General features: G+C 52.2%; 2 protein-coding genes across 4 annotated transcripts in view; one reads left to right on the top strand and one right to left on the bottom strand.

Annotated features, from left to right (window-relative positions):
* The window catches only part of Ilkap (ILK associated serine/threonine phosphatase), a 25581-nt gene extending 17362 nt beyond the window's left edge, over positions 1 to 8219 (top strand). For 2 of the 3 annotated variants that reach the window (XM_021197828.2, XM_029538673.1), the window contains exons 9-12: positions 659 to 780; positions 3501 to 3620; positions 5704 to 5785; positions 6011 to 6266. In XM_021197828.2, coding sequence (XP_021053487.1) covers positions 659 to 780; positions 3501 to 3620; positions 5704 to 5785; positions 6011 to 6151 — 465 coding nt within the window. In that variant the 3' untranslated portion in view covers positions 6152 to 6266. Of the gene's footprint in view, positions 1 to 658; positions 781 to 3500; positions 3621 to 5703; positions 5786 to 6010; positions 6267 to 6553 lie in introns of those variants that run through there. The other variant, XM_029538674.1, reaches the window with a different exon arrangement.
* Positions 7868 to 15345, bottom strand: Erfe (erythroferrone). Its single transcript, XM_021197829.1, has 8 exons — positions 15130 to 15345; positions 13577 to 13699; positions 12556 to 12658; positions 11711 to 11970; positions 11530 to 11638; positions 11354 to 11444; positions 10599 to 10677; positions 7868 to 9718 (listed from the first exon to the last, which is right to left on the bottom strand). Exons 1-8 carry the CDS (start codon positions 15295 to 15297, stop codon positions 9620 to 9622), a joined length of 1032 nt encoding a protein of 343 aa, XP_021053488.1. The 5' UTR covers positions 15298 to 15345; the 3' UTR covers positions 7868 to 9619.

Below are 15345 nucleotides of genomic sequence, written 5' to 3'. Positions count from 1 at the left end.
TCCTCTGGTGCTTAGGGCTGGTACTCATCATGAGGAATGCAGCTGTAAACTGAGGTGACAGCCTGTCCCCAGGGAGCTTAGGTTCCTGGGAGCCTCTATGGACAGATTCTAGTATATAAGTGTTTAGAACAAGTTACTCAAACCAGAACAGGAGGAAATATGTGTCATTTCCCCCCCTCCTCCAAAATTCTTCATACCCAGACACAGTATGAACCCTGGTTCTTTATGTGACTTTAGGCAAATTACCCCTCTGGGCTTCAGTGTCCTCTGTGAAACGGACACAGGAACCATGGCCGTGGGAGCACACAGGGTGCAGTGTGTGCTTGCCCGTATCCTCAACTCTCAGATAAGCTCACAGACTTCTGACTTTGGCCATGGTATTTGTTAAATGCCTCCCATCTTTGTCATGGATGCCACCAACAATGGCCATTTGAGAGATTGGCTACAGTCAGCCAGCAAGGCTTATGCCAGAATTGACACCAAAACGGGATTTCTCACCCTGAGAGTGAGAACAGCTTTCCAATTAGTTATTTCTTTGATGCTGGATTCTCTGAGCTTCTGTATGTCAGCGGGCAACCGAATGTGAAGTCATTGTAAGTCTCCCTTTGAGTCCTAGATGCTGCTCACTGAATCCATGGTTTGTGATCTGTCTTCCCAGGCAATCCTTTGTCGATATAATGAGGAAAGTCAAAAGCATGCAGCCTTAAGCCTCAGCAAAGAGCACAATCCAACTCAGTATGAAGAGCGCATGAGGATACAGAAGGCTGGAGGGAATGTCAGGTATCCAGGGCATTATGGGAGTCCCAGGGACTCGGGCCTCCACACCATTGAGGATTAATGTGCACAGTAAGGCCCACTCTCAGGTCTTGCAGTGCTTATCAATAACTTAGTTCATCTGTGTCTCAGTAAAGGTAGAAAGTGTCTCCCTGGCTACACAAAAGACAAAACCTGTCTCAAGTCAATACTTACCACTCAGCTATTTTCAGTGTGTCTGGGGAGCTTCTCTCATAATGTCCTTGCTTGGTTTTTGTACAGGGTCACATCTAGCCCAGGCTGGCCTCACCTCAGTCTATAGCCAAAGCTGGCCTTAAACTTCTGATTTTCCTGCCTCCAGCTCCTCACTTCTGGAATTATTGGCCTGCCTTAGCATGCCCAGTTTATATACTGCCCTGTGGCACTGAAAGTCTCTAGTGGTTAGTAGACCAGGTACTTGGGAGGTTGAGGCAGGAGAGTATTTGAGTTCAGGAGTTCAAGGTCCACCTATGCAATGTGGGGAGGCACTTTCTGAAAAATTAGTTAATAAAGGGATGCCTTCAGAGTGTGCTGTTGCTGACACAGAGGGAGGGTCACGACTGCTGCTGTACCACCTCAGCTCACACACCACTGTCTTCAAAGGCCATGTGACCAGAGTCGATCACTTGTGTGCCCAGAGGTGAAATGAGGACTTCATTCTTCCACTTCATGGACATTGCCTTCTAAATGTGGCCCTGTTTTCTGGTTCTTTCTATAATTTGTCCTTAAGTTTTTTTTTTGTTCTGTTGGAGATAAGTGTTCAAAAAATGTCCTTTTAGCTAAGCTGCTGGGGTGTTTGAACTTGAAGCCTGAAGGGTCTCTCTTCTCTAATGTATGAGAGCCGGGAGGCTTTGTGCATGGCTGCTGGGCATGGAGGGAGGCAGCCAGGTTACACGGGGTCACGCAGGATGGGGCACCACAGTTTGTACACCAGCAGCTCCCAGCCTATGGGTCATGATCAGAGGGGTTGCATATACGATATTTACATTATGGTTCATAACGGTATCAAAATTACAGTTACGAAGTACCAACAAAATAATTTTATGATTGGGGATCACCACAGCCTGAGGAACTGTACTAAAGGGTCATTAGTTGAGAGCCATTTCTACATCACCTCAACAGCCACAAGGGGGCAGCAGTGTGGTGTCCATTGACAAATGACAAAGACTAGCCTGTTAGTAGTGTGAGTTCCTTACAGTGAAGGCAGTGTGTAGCAGGGCTTCCTCTGGGCGCATGAAGAGAGGTTTACTTTTCTTTTACAAGGAAGGGTCTAGCCTGGCAGGCTTTCTGAAGACACTGGCATTGCAGTCCATCGGCATCGTGTACCTGAGGCTGGGCTAAGTCCTAGTGTCACGGCTTTGGGCTTCTGCTGTTCTCCAGGGTGGAGCACTCTTCCCTTCCCCACAGCTGAAGGAGTCAGTGGTCTCCTACTTTCTTCAGGAGTCAGATGAGCCTCAGGCCCAGGGAGAGCAGGAGGCTTCGCTTTTGAGAACTGGAGTAGGAAGGCTCTGCACATAGCTAAGCTCTGAGAGCTGCAGAAGACGTCCTCTCAAGGCTCTTAAGTTTGGGGCTGCTTCCTATATGGGTGCTCCCAAGCCGAGCACCCTCACTGTTCCTGTTCAGTACTGCTCCTAGGCACTTCCATTACTCAAGTTCTGTTTAATAATTTGTATTCTAGAATGCTCTGTTTTTCCCCAGGAAACAGCAGAAGTCTTTAGGGATTAAAAAACATTGATTCAGGGTGGCTGAACTGAGTCACTGGGGGTGATGGCCAGGCTGAGTCCTGCCTCCAGAACTGTAGCACCAGCCCAGGAGGAACTTCCTGTCCCACCTATCTATCTGTACAGCATCTCATTTGTGACAGGAACCTCAAGGATACTAAACCACCACACTGCTTTGGTATTTAGTAAGTCTTAAAAATGCTGTCCTCAGAGCCCAGGGAGTCAATATGAGAGCCTGGGCTAGCATAGTTCTTGGGGCAGTTACTCCACACTGGTTCTCTGATCATAGTGTCTGCCTAAGGTACCTCTTTGATTTACAGCTCATCTGTTTTTTCCTTCACAAAAAAGTGTGAGAGAGATTATCATGAGTGAGATTGTAGCTCTGCTGATGTGAAAGTGCTTCAGCAGCTAGGAGTCATAGCTTCAGATATCCTCTGAGCCTAGCTTCGACAGTTAGAATGCTAACCACCCTCTTTCCTGGCCATCCACAAACAGGCTGTGTGTGTAGTCACATAAGGGGCGTAGGACTCATATCATCTTGTCAGAATAACTGGGCATGGGAGGTTGGGGAAGGGGTATAGGCATTGTTGTGAGATTCACTGTTGAATTCATCAACAGTTAGGTTAGATGGTGCCCATTGTTGCTGCTAGTGTATAGCTGTGTAGTCCCCATCCCCGAGGGGAGCGAGACCTGAATGACCTCGGTTTGTGTCTGTACCTCACTGGAATAAAGAAATATTAGGCTATCTGAGTGGTGGTGGTGAGTGCCTTTGATCCCAGCACTCGGGGCAGAGGCAGGTGGATCTCTTGGGAGGCCAGCCTGGTCTATACTATGAGTTTTAGGATAGCCAGGGCTACACAAACCCTGTCTCAAAAACACTAAACAAAAAGAAATGTCAGACTCAGCTATTGTGGACTCTCAGATTCTGCTTTCAGGGACCTGGGATGAGTCAAGTCTGACAGTCTGACGTTGTTCCCTTCATTTTAGAGATGGGCGTGTCTTGGGCGTGCTGGAGGTATCTCGTTCCATTGGAGATGGGCAGTACAAGCGCTGTGGGGTCACATCTGTGCCTGATATCAGACGCTGCCAGCTGACCCCCAATGACAGGTAAAAAATGGCCACCAAAAGTGTGGGTGTACCATATAGGGGCTTGCTTCTCTTCCTGACTTCCCTCCAATCTGCGTTCAGCCTTTGCTGGGGGAAGTTAGGGAGGGGTGTGCAGTGTGTCTGGCCCTGTGGTACAGAGACAGACACCTATGGGTTCTGGTGTCACAGGGCCCATGGTGGTCAGAAAGCAATTGAGATGGATGCTTGCTTATCACAGGAATGGAGGGGTTGTGCTAGGAGGCTTTAGTGTGGGGGAGAGGCATCCATTCTAGAGAGACTATCCTGACCATGTTCACTCAGTCATGTATAGCGTGAAACAGCCAGGTCTTTGGTGGCTAGGGACTTGGTGGATGGAGGGGAAAATGGGAAGAAGTTCTGGGGACAGATTGAGCAGGATCTGTGGGGTTGCCAAGGCATTTGGATTTTAGCTTATAAATCAAGGCCTGAGTGGCTGAGAAAAACATCCTGTTGCAGGTAGCTCAAGACCAGGCACAGGCTTGTGAGGGTAGCACAGGGAACCTAGCAAGACTGACTAAGGGCAAGGTAGCAGCTGTCTTGACCCTAACAGGATGGGGGAAGGCTGAGCCAAACTATGAGCAGAAGGAATGGAAGGAGCTCAGGGAAACAGGACTGAGCTGGAGGAGGGGCTGGTGGCAGAGCGTATAGGCCACACGGCAGCCTCCAGACCTGCCAGGAAAAGCCGAGCTCTGACACCTGCCTGCCTAGGCTACGTTGTCAGTTATCCTGGGGTATTGAAATATGTTTCTGGAGGCCCCTTGTACGGTTATGGCATTCTCTGCCCCAGATTAGGACAGGCCACCTGCCTGGGCTCTTCTGTGCTCTCATAGCATGTCACCTTAGGGACAACTATGACAGCAGGAGTGTGTAGTGACCGTGCTATGCTAAGCCCATGTCTGTGATTGACTATTCTGAGTCTGATTGAAAAATACTGGAAAGAGTAGCCTGCTTAGACTTGTGCCCACCATGTCTCAACCTCAGATTGTGTGCTCACAAAATATGTCTAGGCATGTGCCCTGTCAGAAAATAGACTCTGGACAGGCTAAGAAACAAAAGCAGGAAGCTATTTTAAAGCCAGGCCAAGAGAACAGCGGCTTCCACAACAGAACAGAAATGCTCAGAGGCTTCCTCTGGGCATCTCAGGCACAGTGAGCTGTGTTCAGACCAGAAAGTGGGGATATCCACTCTAGGACCTCAGACCCTCAGCAGGGAGGCACACCCAAGGGTGCTGCTGCTTCTCCATCCTTGGGCCTGTGGTGGCTCACAGGGACGTTCACTACATACCTGCTGCCGTGGTTGTCCCTAAGGAACCAGAATGCAGCATCTCATTCTGAGGTCTCTGTGATTCTATTTACAGGGGGGAAAATGTCCCTCTTGTGGTATATAGCATCCCTCTGTAAACCACAACTCATTTTAAAGAGTTTCAGCTTCCTTACACAAATTCTATTGCTTTAAAATTTTCTTGGCCATTGAGTTGTTGGGCAGGCACAGTGCTACTGGATTGGTTTTGAGGATTTTTGTTTGTTTTTTTGATTCATTTTCATTTTATTTTTTTTTTATGTGCTTTGGTGTTTTGCCTTCAGTATGTCTGTGTGAGGGTGTGAGGTCCTAGAGTTACAGTTGTGAGCTGCCAAGTGGGTGTAGAGCCTGGGTTCTCTGCAATAGCAGTCAGTACTCCCAACTGCTGAGCCATCTCTCCAGCCCCTTGTTTTATTTTTCTAGACAGGGTCTCACTATATACACCAGCTGGCCTAGAGATCCGCCTGCCTCTGCCAGCTGAGCACTGGGATTAAAGGTGTAACAGCCAAGCCTGGTTGGTTTGGGTCTGTTGAGACAACTTGCCCTACTGGAGTCAAACTTGCTGTGTAGCCAGAATGAACCCCTCTCTACCTCTAGAGGGCTGAGATTACACACATATTTGTACCATTATTCTTTTTATGTTTAGGGTACTGAGTGGAACCAGGGCTTTCCTTAACGGTGGCAGCCAGCCGCTCCTCACTGACCTCTCAGGTCACCTTTGTTCAGGAGCTTGTGGCTGAGACCCTTGTTTCTTCCTGTATCCAAGGTTCATTTTGCTGGCTTGCGACGGGCTTTTCAAGGTCTTTACCCCAGAAGAAGCTGTGAACTTCATCTTGTCCTGCCTTGAGGTGAGACATCTTAGAGGGTGTGCCACTTGTCTCAGCTGCTTTGTCCCCGGACCCCTGTGTCAGGAGTAATCTGTGAACTGTCAGCATAAGCCCTGTTGTGAAGCTCACCGGGCACTGTCCTGCCAGCCTGGGTTAGGGACAGAGCAGGCCCTGCCCTGGCCGCAGTGTCTTGAGAGAATGACAGAGGCTGGTGCCCTGTTCACTCAGATCCCATCCCTTTGGTAGGATGACAAGATCCAGACCCGGGAAGGGAAGCCTGCTGTTGATGCCCGCTATGAAGCAGCATGCAACAGGCTGGCTAACAAGGCGGTACAGCGGGGCTCGGCAGACAACGTGACGGTGATGGTGGTGCGGATAGGACACTGAGGCCAGCACACTGACATGTGCTCTTGACTTGCAGGTTCATTTTGTTTGTGCACGCTGTGTGTACTCCTGTGGGACTTCCATGGTTGTAAATAAAGGTTTCTTTTTTTCCTAGTTATTTGAGTGACTGGTCCTGAGTTAACTGCTTTAGAATGTGCTCTGGATCTGACCTTGTCAGAACCATCATGGGCCTCTTGGACAAACTCATGATGACCTGTTAGTAGTTCACAGGCTCTTGCTCTCACTGTGACCCTTTGAGGAAGTGGGACCTTGCAGTAGGATGACAGGATGATAATAGGGCTCTGTTTGGTTTTCTATACAGAGCACATTTCTGGCAGGAGCTCAGGTGTGGCTGAAATTGGGTCCATAAATGAATTTACCACATGGGCATGCCAGTCTCACCAGATTCCTAGACAACTATGTTTAGCTCGTTCCTGTTTCCCTGAAGTGAGTCCTGAGATGACTACTATCCTGGCTTACACTCAGCTGTCAAGTCAATCTCAGGAGTGCTTGGTTCTGCTGCCTGAGTGGATGGTCTAAGCCATGGCAGGGAACCTCTGGGCATGATTGGCCCCCAAAGAACTTTCTAACCTCTCTCCAAACACCTTCTGTGTAGGAACATCAGTGTTGGGGCTGTTTAGTGAAGTGCTTTTGTAGATTTTGTATAAACACTGGCTGGGTACTGTAATACTACATAGCTGCCTTTCCAGACCTGTTTTATAATAGTCACTATCCTCCTCCACAGCCATATCACTATTGGCCAGTTAGAAAATGTACTGCAGATGCTACAAGGACCTCAAAATATCCTGTACAAACCATAGATGACTTCTTAGGGTCTGTCATGGAAAAGCCATAAATAGAAATTGAATGCATACAAATGTCCCTAAATTTAAATACTCAGAAGGCCAGCCTGGGTTACATAGTAAGACCCTGCCTCAGAACCCACTCAGGGCTGAAGACATCTTGGTGGAGGGCTTTCCTAGCATGCTTGGAATCCTGGGTGCCTTCACCATAAACCAGGCATGGCAGTACATGCCTATAGCCCCAACATCCAATTAGAGGCAGGAAGATCAAAATTGGAAGGCCACCCTCCACTATAGCCAGTTTGAGGCCAGCCTGAGATGCCTGAGACACTGCTCAAAAAACAAAACAAAAAAACCGAACATACTAGAGAGGGTGTCGAGCTGGAGTCAGCTCATTTGGTGAAAGTGCTTTCCCTTACGGGAGGGCCTGACTTTAATTGCCAGTATCCACACAAGAAGCCAAGTGTGGTAGCACACAGCTTATAATCCTGTTCTGGGAATGGTGGGAACAGGCAGATCCTCAGACCTTGCATCTGGGACCTAGTAAGATCCTGTCCCCACAAAACAAAGTGCTTGGCTCCTGAGGAACACCCAAAGTTGACCTCTGCATGTACTACACACAGAGAAATAAAACCTTTTCAAAATAGCACTGTGAGCCCAGCGAGCTTGTTCAGCTGCACTTTCTGCCAAGCCTAAGCACCCAGATTCAGTCTCCAAGACCCACAAAGTAAGAGAACCAACTGCTGTGGTTGTCATCTGATCTCCATATCTGCACCTCCCAAATAAACGTAATTCAAATAAATTTTAAGTAACTTCAAGAGCATCAGTGCTACCCTGCCTACAGGGACTGAGAGACAGCAATCCTGCTTGGAGACTAGGACCTGGGCAGCCTGGCATACTGAAAGAGAATGCCAACTCATCAGAAAGCCAAACAGTTTAATTTAGCAATTTCATAGCAACCCAGGAACCATTCAGTGCCCCACAGGCTGTGACCCATGTCCCCAAGTGCTTCTGTTTGGGTGACTCTTGGCACTGTGGCTTTCCTGGTTAGTAAGAGCCTCTCCTGCTACTTCAGTAGGAGTCCCAAAGGCATTTCTCCCTTGCTTTCCAGAGCTTACCCCTCATGGTCTTTGGTGAGGTAAGCTGGAAAGAGGAGGTCATGCTTCTCAGGTCTGCCCTTCATTGTTATGGCTTTGTGTGATCCATTACATAAATATATCCTGCCTAGCAATATGACAATAAATACTTTTAAGTTGCTGTGTAACACAGTTGTTGGAAGGTAAGATATGTGCTTATGTGGCTTTCTCAAGGGTAGAAGATAACGTCACTGACATGTCTGTGCCCACTGGATACAAAGTGAAATCCAGAAAAGGGTGGGGTGTGTCCACCTCATGTCCTTATCAGAGTGCCAGGGAGTCAGGACCCAGGGCAGCACAGTGCTTCCTGGTAGGGTGGGTACCAGCCATACTGAGAATCCGGCCAGCCCCCCAGGCACCTGCTGCTCTGTGTTGGCAGCCTGATTTGGGGACAGGTCCGATTATAGAAGGGCGTTCTGATGTGGTAGCTTCATCTTGGTGTCAGCTGAAAGATGAAGCAACTGGAGCTATCCCTCTGTCCCAGGCTTGAGCACTCCTGCTAGGCCAAGAGATCCCAAAGCAGCTGGTGGGTGTGGACATGCTGGCTCTTTCATCAGCAGGCCATCAGGACTTGGAGGGTCCAGTCCTCTCCACTGCCTATTAGGGTCTGGTCCCATGTTTTGTTAAAAATGGGAAAACCACTGAAACAGGCTGCAGGGTGGCAGCCCTGCATCTTCTCATGGGAAGAGCCCTCAGTCAGCTTCTTCCTCCCAAGCTGCCTATTCAGCCAGACCACCCACCCCCTTGGCAGTGGAGTCTCAGGAGGGAAACTTGTGAGCAGGTGCCCTGTGTGGATAACTGTGCTCAAACTTTGGTTTAGTGTGGGGCCCTAGCAGTGAGCCAGAGCCTCAGAGGGTTGGGAAGTTGGCTGGTGGCCTTTGTAGAGGACAAGGATGGCCTTGCCTGTGGGAGGGATGGCAAAGGAGTACAGCTCCAGTGTGTTAGGGTGCTCACCAGGGGCCTGCAGGTCATCGTGCCTACCCCAGACACAGAAACTGCTGCCAGGCCCAGGATCGCTGGCCCCTGAAGTCCCTAGGCCCCTGAGGCTGTACTCTAGGCAGAGACTTAGAGAATACTCCAGGACAGGAACCCAGGAGCCCAGGTAGACAGTGTATGGTCCAAGAAGGTCTGGGCTTCCCTCTTAGGCACTAAGGACCTACAGTCATTTCCCTATAGTCCTGCCCTGTGCAGGCTGAGTTGTCCCAGATAGTGAGTGGCCTGGCTAGTTTGCTGGGCCACAGGAAGGAATTTGAGCCTGTATAGAGCTACAAGGATGCCAGTTCTGTAGCTGGGAATAGAGTAAGTGCTACCATGTAAGCTGGATGGTCCCAGAAGAGCCAAGCAGGGCTTAGGATATTCACAAATTGCTCCTGGTTCTGGGAGAGCCGGCTTCCATCACCTCTGTAGGAATACAGTGGCTATGCTAAGAGGCATTGCGACAGCCAGCGTGTGCAGAGGTCCAGTGGGCTTCCTTGTGCACAGGGCCACTGTCACCACTCTGCTTGGTAAGGGTAAGAGCCTGCAGCAGCTGCTCACAGGCCCAAGAGGACAGCACTGAAGTGCGAGCCACTGCGCACCGTCAGGGAGGAGCCGCTGGCATTGTCCAAGAAGACAGAGGTGTAGTGTCCTGCCTGGAGGGAAGAGCATATGTCAGTTATCTGGCTGGCCCTGCAGCAGAGACCCTAGACAGCCTACAGTGCTCAACACGAGTCATGTCCATACTATGCCCTACTCTGCCCCACGTGGGAGAAGACCACACCTTAGTCCAGAGCCAATGCTGGATAGTCTCGCACTCAAACCCCACACAGTGGCTCTTATTCTATTGCTCTCCAGTGTTTCCATCTCAGTATATGGGAGCAGGTTCCTCTGGCCCAGCCTGCTGTGGCCTGTAGAGCCATCATGAGCATTATTCCGCTCCGGCTGCCCCAATGTGGCATCACATTCCCTGGAAACTGCCAGAATAAGAACTGAGGCCCTCCCAGGGAAGTTGCTTCTGAGGACCCACATGTAGTACACATCCTTTGAGTTCAATGAAACTCATGCTAACAGCACTACTACAGCTGGCTTGACCCAAGCCACCCACCCTGGAACTCCGCAGAACTACATGAGCGCTCTACACACCTCTTTACTTTCTACTAAGTGCCAACCACAGTGACAAAAGAGACTGTCACTGAGGTTCCACATATAACTATCTTGGGTCTCCCACAGTCCCAGGGGCTCAGGCCTCATCAAGTTCTGTGCCCCCCACCTTCCTGGCCATGGAGGGCCTGGGTGGCTGGAAGCATCTGTCTGTCACATCAGATTCTTGGAGGGTCTGAAAATGAAACTATTGTTGCACCAACACGGGCTGGGGGACAAGAGTTGGAGGGAGAATGGGACCTGAAGCTCTCCTCTTCTCAAGCCAGCATCGTCAGCACTTGAGTGTGTCCAAGGGTGCTATGCCAATAACCTGGAGCACCTGCTAACACCCCCTAAACCACCTACCCACATGGCCAGCACGGCCCCACACACCTGTAGGTAGAGGACACCATTTACTGAGATGGTGAAGAGCTCGCTGCTATTCTCCAGCCCCATCACAGTCTCCAGGGAGCTGCGCCCAAGACAGAAAGAGGGTCAGCCTGTGCCCAGGCTCACCAGCTTCACTGCACTCAGCAGCAGGCATTCAGTGGTCAACACCATAAGGAGTAAAGTGCTAGGTCCAGAGCCATCATCCCTAGGAGGTGGTGCTTGAACCTGGGTCCTCAGGAGGAAAGACAGGGAAGGCCAGATCCATGCAAGGCCACAAAGGCCTGGTTCTCCGATGGGAAACCAAGATAGGTGACACACAAAAGCAGCAGATTCAGGAAGTCCAAAGCCAGCTTAAGTCTGAGACCTCCCCCCTATTCACTCACACCTCTTCCAACTATGCAGAGCACCTGCCCTTTGCCTGGCGTCCATTCCAGGTACCAGGCAGAGGGTCACAGTCCCTGTTCTCATGGACCAAATGAGGCACACGGGGTGGACACCACCAATAATGAGGAATAAAAGTCATCTGGGCAAATTCACCAGGGAGGAGCAGGAGAATGACCAAAGAAGGACTCCTAGAATCCCACAAAGGCCCTACAGAGGCTCTTCCTCTGAGAGTCCTGGAATCAGGAAGGGCCTATCTCATGGGTCCTGGGAAGGGTTAGGGTAGGGTAGGGGCCAAGGTCCCCCATGCCCCAAGGGTAGTAGAAATGGAGGAGGGTCTTTACACTAAAAAGGGCCAGGCCGCAGCACCCACTCACGCGTTGTGCTGGCAGAGAGACTGGATACAGATCAGTAGGCGCAAACGATCCCGGGGTCGTGGTGGTCCCTTTCTTGGCTGCTCGGTGAGTGCTGCGGAGAGGACAGGTCATGGTGGTCACCCTGGCAGGGCCAGGGCAGTGGGCGGTCCCTCCCATCGCCACGCCCCGAACCTCACCCACGTGCAGAGTGGCTGCAAGCGCATAGAAGCCAGCCACAGGTGCAGTGTACTGGCCGCTGGTCAGGTTCAAGCCCAGGCCCCGGCGGAAGGCTCCTTCAACTTCGGGCTACAGAGCACACAGACGAGGTCACCCTAGGTCCCCACCCTGCTCCACCTAGCCAGCCGCATCCCCACTCACCAGGTAGTAGATCCCGAGCTCGTGTAGCGCACGCCGCTCCACCTGCACATCCTGGCGCAAGCGACAGTGGAACGCGGCCTCCACACGTGGCGCCCGCGGGCCCTGGGCCAAGGTCGCAGCCAGCAGAGCTAACAAGGCCCCTGGGTCCTGGCTATCAAGCTCCTGGGCGGCTGGGACACGGGAAGGGCTACCCGAGGCTGGTGTAGTGAGATCCCTGGTGCAGTGCTCCAGGTCGCTGTTCTCTCGCTGCCGTACTGCACCTGACACAAAGCAGTCAGTGGACTACTCTGCTCACCAGCCCGTGGCCTTAGAGCGTGGTGACTGAGACTGGTGGACCTGGGGACATTACTGCCTGATCTAGCAGCTGCCACTTTCCCGTCTCACCATCTCACACAAGCTCCAGCAAGTGCATATCCAGCACCCAGCACCCTTGTTCACTAGCCTCACCCTCTATCGCACCTGTGTTTTTGGGAAAGTTGTATATAAATACTTATTGTGGCTACACTGGGAGAAACACAAAGGTTCCTCACCCTCTGGAAGCTTATTGAAAACCAAACAAGCTGTGGCATGGAAACAGGAAAGGCTCCTAGCAGAAGATAGTGACAGCCACTCCCCAGCAGCAGGCTGCAGGGCTGGTCCTCGTGAAGAACAATAAAAGGCCTTCCTTCCCGAGGCTTCCACCTGCCGCATGGCTCCCACTCACAGTCCCACCCCATGGCAGGCAGGGCTGCCAACAGGGAAGCAACATGTTTGCAGGTGTTTGCTGGATCCTGAACTTTACCCTCTAGAGATGCCCTGTTGGTTTGCCCACACCACAATATGTGCCCAGAGGGTGGCACCCCTACCTTTCAGCAACAGCTGGAACTCCTTCAGCAGAATCTCAGTTGGGATAAAGGGACCTGGGGGGCCCTGAGGACCTGGTGGCCCTGGTGGTCCTGGCAGGCCAAGCTGGAAGAGAAGGTTGGTGATAAGAACATTTGAGGGGAGACCATGGATGACCCCTCTGCCGGGTCCTACAGCAAGACTGGCAGGAGAGCTCCCGCCTTAGCTGTGGGCTCTTCCCTCCTTGGTGGAGGTCCTTAGGGCTCTCATACTCCTCTGTCAACAAGCAGGGAATGCAGGCCATGGGCAAGGATGGGATTGTGCAGATGTGGAGCTTCTTAGGGGCTGTACGGGGCATGGCAGGCTCTGTATGCAAAAGAGCCTTACAGCTGCCTCTCTGGATGTGATTCCCAGTAAAGGACCACCCAGGCTGCTTCTGGGGACATGTATCTCAGTCTGGCCTGAGACATAACAAGTCAGCACTGCACTTGGCCCAGAATTTAGTTCTGGACCCCCTGAAGGAATTTATACTGGTCTGGGTCAGGACCTAAGGGAAGGAGGTGAGCTCCTGCATAGAGAGGCCTAAGCAAGGCCAGGTGGCCTATGAAGGCAGGGCTGACCACACCCCACCTCACCCCCAGACCCACTTCGTCATATCCTGGGCAGGTAAGGCTGACGCTCAATTGAGAAACCCAACACACAGTGAAGCCCAGCCTTGATCCAGAGTTACTTAGAGGAACTCAATGCAGGAGTCAACCATCAGGTCCAAGTGCCAGCTTCCTGCCCAAGCCAGGGCCATACTGAGAGGCTCCCATCCTGTACCATTCCAGCAGCCTGAAGCTAACCCAACTCCTAAGCATATGTTGGGCGAGCGTCTCCCTCTGGCCACAAAGGAAAAATCTAGGGAGGACCTGGCATCCTGAAGGCTAACTCCTGACTTGCTGGACGCCAGCTTCGTTCTTGAACCTGTGTTTCTTTCCATGGCTTCTGCTGTTGGAAAGAGTACTAGGGTGCTCGTGGAGGTGGTGGGCACAAGCTGCTCACCTTCAGCCTCCTGGCTTTGGTCCTGCTCCTCCTCTTACTGTTGATGCCCTTGTCACTCTGCTTGACAAACAGCATCCAAGCATCCCGGGGATCCACACTGTGTGCATGCGCAATGGTGGGCTCCTGGAACACAGATGGCCACAGTTGGTTTGCTTGGTGGCACCCTGCCCTCAGGGCCACCATGGTCACAGATCATGGGGAGCAGTGGGGCAGAGGAGCCAGATGTCACGACTCTAGGCCACTGTGTTGAACCTTTACCTTTCTCAGCCTTCTAAAACACTGGCCCAAGGAGCCAAGCTCTGCCAGTGGCCCTGTTTCCTAGCAGAGGCCTTTGGCAAATAGGGCAGTTAGTGAGCCTCAAATGGTCTGGGTTCCATGCAGGGCTACCAGCTAGGAAAGGAATGAGTGGTTCAAGAGGCCTTAGAAGTCAAGGGCACAGACTCCAGTGTCTGACAGAAAGACCCAGGATCTCAGAACCACCCAAACCGGTGTCTTGTGGGTCACAGGCCAGGCTGCTGTGTCGGGAAGATGGAGGTTTCTATGTTTCTTGCTGGTCTGATGCCCTCAGTGGACACTCGCGATGCAGTGCTTTCATTATAGGTCAGGACAGGTGTACTGACCCGTCCAGGGGTCCGGTGGCCTGTGTATGGACTGGACTCAGACCACTGTCAGCTTGAGGGCAGCACTGAAAATACATGGAGCCATGTTGGTCCGGGGCCCCAGGAGTTGGAGTGGGAGCTGGTGACACCTTGACCCTCCCAAAGAGGTTCCAAGGCCAACTCTCCACTGGGAGGTCCCAGCCTACTCCCCACTTCCTGATGACTATGTCTGGATCTCATGAAAGTTTTGACTGGGGCTTGGGGGGAGGCTGCAGACAACAGGGACATTTGTACTCCGACCAAAGGAGGTGTGGAATGGTGGAAGGACCCAGGGATGCCTTGCAGAGGGAGGTATTGTAACCATCTCCAGCTGTCTTAGTGGATGTTTTGTTGGCCCCTGCGGTGCTGAGAACTGAAGAACGCTAGCCAGGGGTTTCCTTGTGCCTGGCCCACAGCATGAGCGAACAACTAGACCCTGAAACTCTTCCCTGAGCTCTCACCAACAGGACTGACCCGCTCCAATGAAGGCTACCAATCCGCCCTCCCCAGGCCTCTGGCCACACCCTCCCCAGCCAGCGTCTCCACCCCAGCAGTTCAGGTGGAGATCTTGGGAGGGATCACAGGCAGAGCCTGGTTACATCACTCCTTTCCCAGACGCAGTCACCTAACAAAAAGGAACTAGATCTGAAAGCCCTGCTCTCCCACCAGTCTTCCAGTTTCACGAGGAGCAAGTTAACTGCATTTCACACCTTTCCCAATCTCTCCTACTGGCCTAGTGGAGTTCTGCCGCCAAAGCCACGGTACAGGGGGAGCATCCACCCAACCCAGGGTCTCACTGAGACCCTCATAGCGGCGTATCCCCAGTGTTGGACACTGCGCAGCAAGAGGTGCCACCTTCCCCACCGTCTCAGGGCCCCCCGGGTCAGGAAGATGTGAGGCGCGGTTGCGTCTTACCGGCGGGCTATTGGCTGGCGGGGCGGGGAGCTCGGCCCCGGGCGGCTGCGGGCGTGCATGAATCCCCACGGGCTCGGCGGACTCGGGGACACCGAGGCCCATGGCGGCGAGTAGGCTGGCGCAGGCGAGCAGCGTGCGCGCTCCGACGGGGCTGCGGGTCGAGGCCATGCTGGCGGCGGCGGCAGCAAAGAACACGGCTGGTCAGGTCGGCGCCTT

This window comes from Mus pahari, chromosome 5 (assembly GCF_900095145.1).
Source record: "Mus pahari chromosome 5, PAHARI_EIJ_v1.1, whole genome shotgun sequence".
In the NCBI taxonomy this organism is placed as follows: Eukaryota; Metazoa; Chordata; class Mammalia; order Rodentia; family Muridae; genus Mus; species Mus pahari.
Note: the sequence above shows the minus strand (reverse complement) of the source record. Positions and strands in the feature narration are given on the sequence as shown.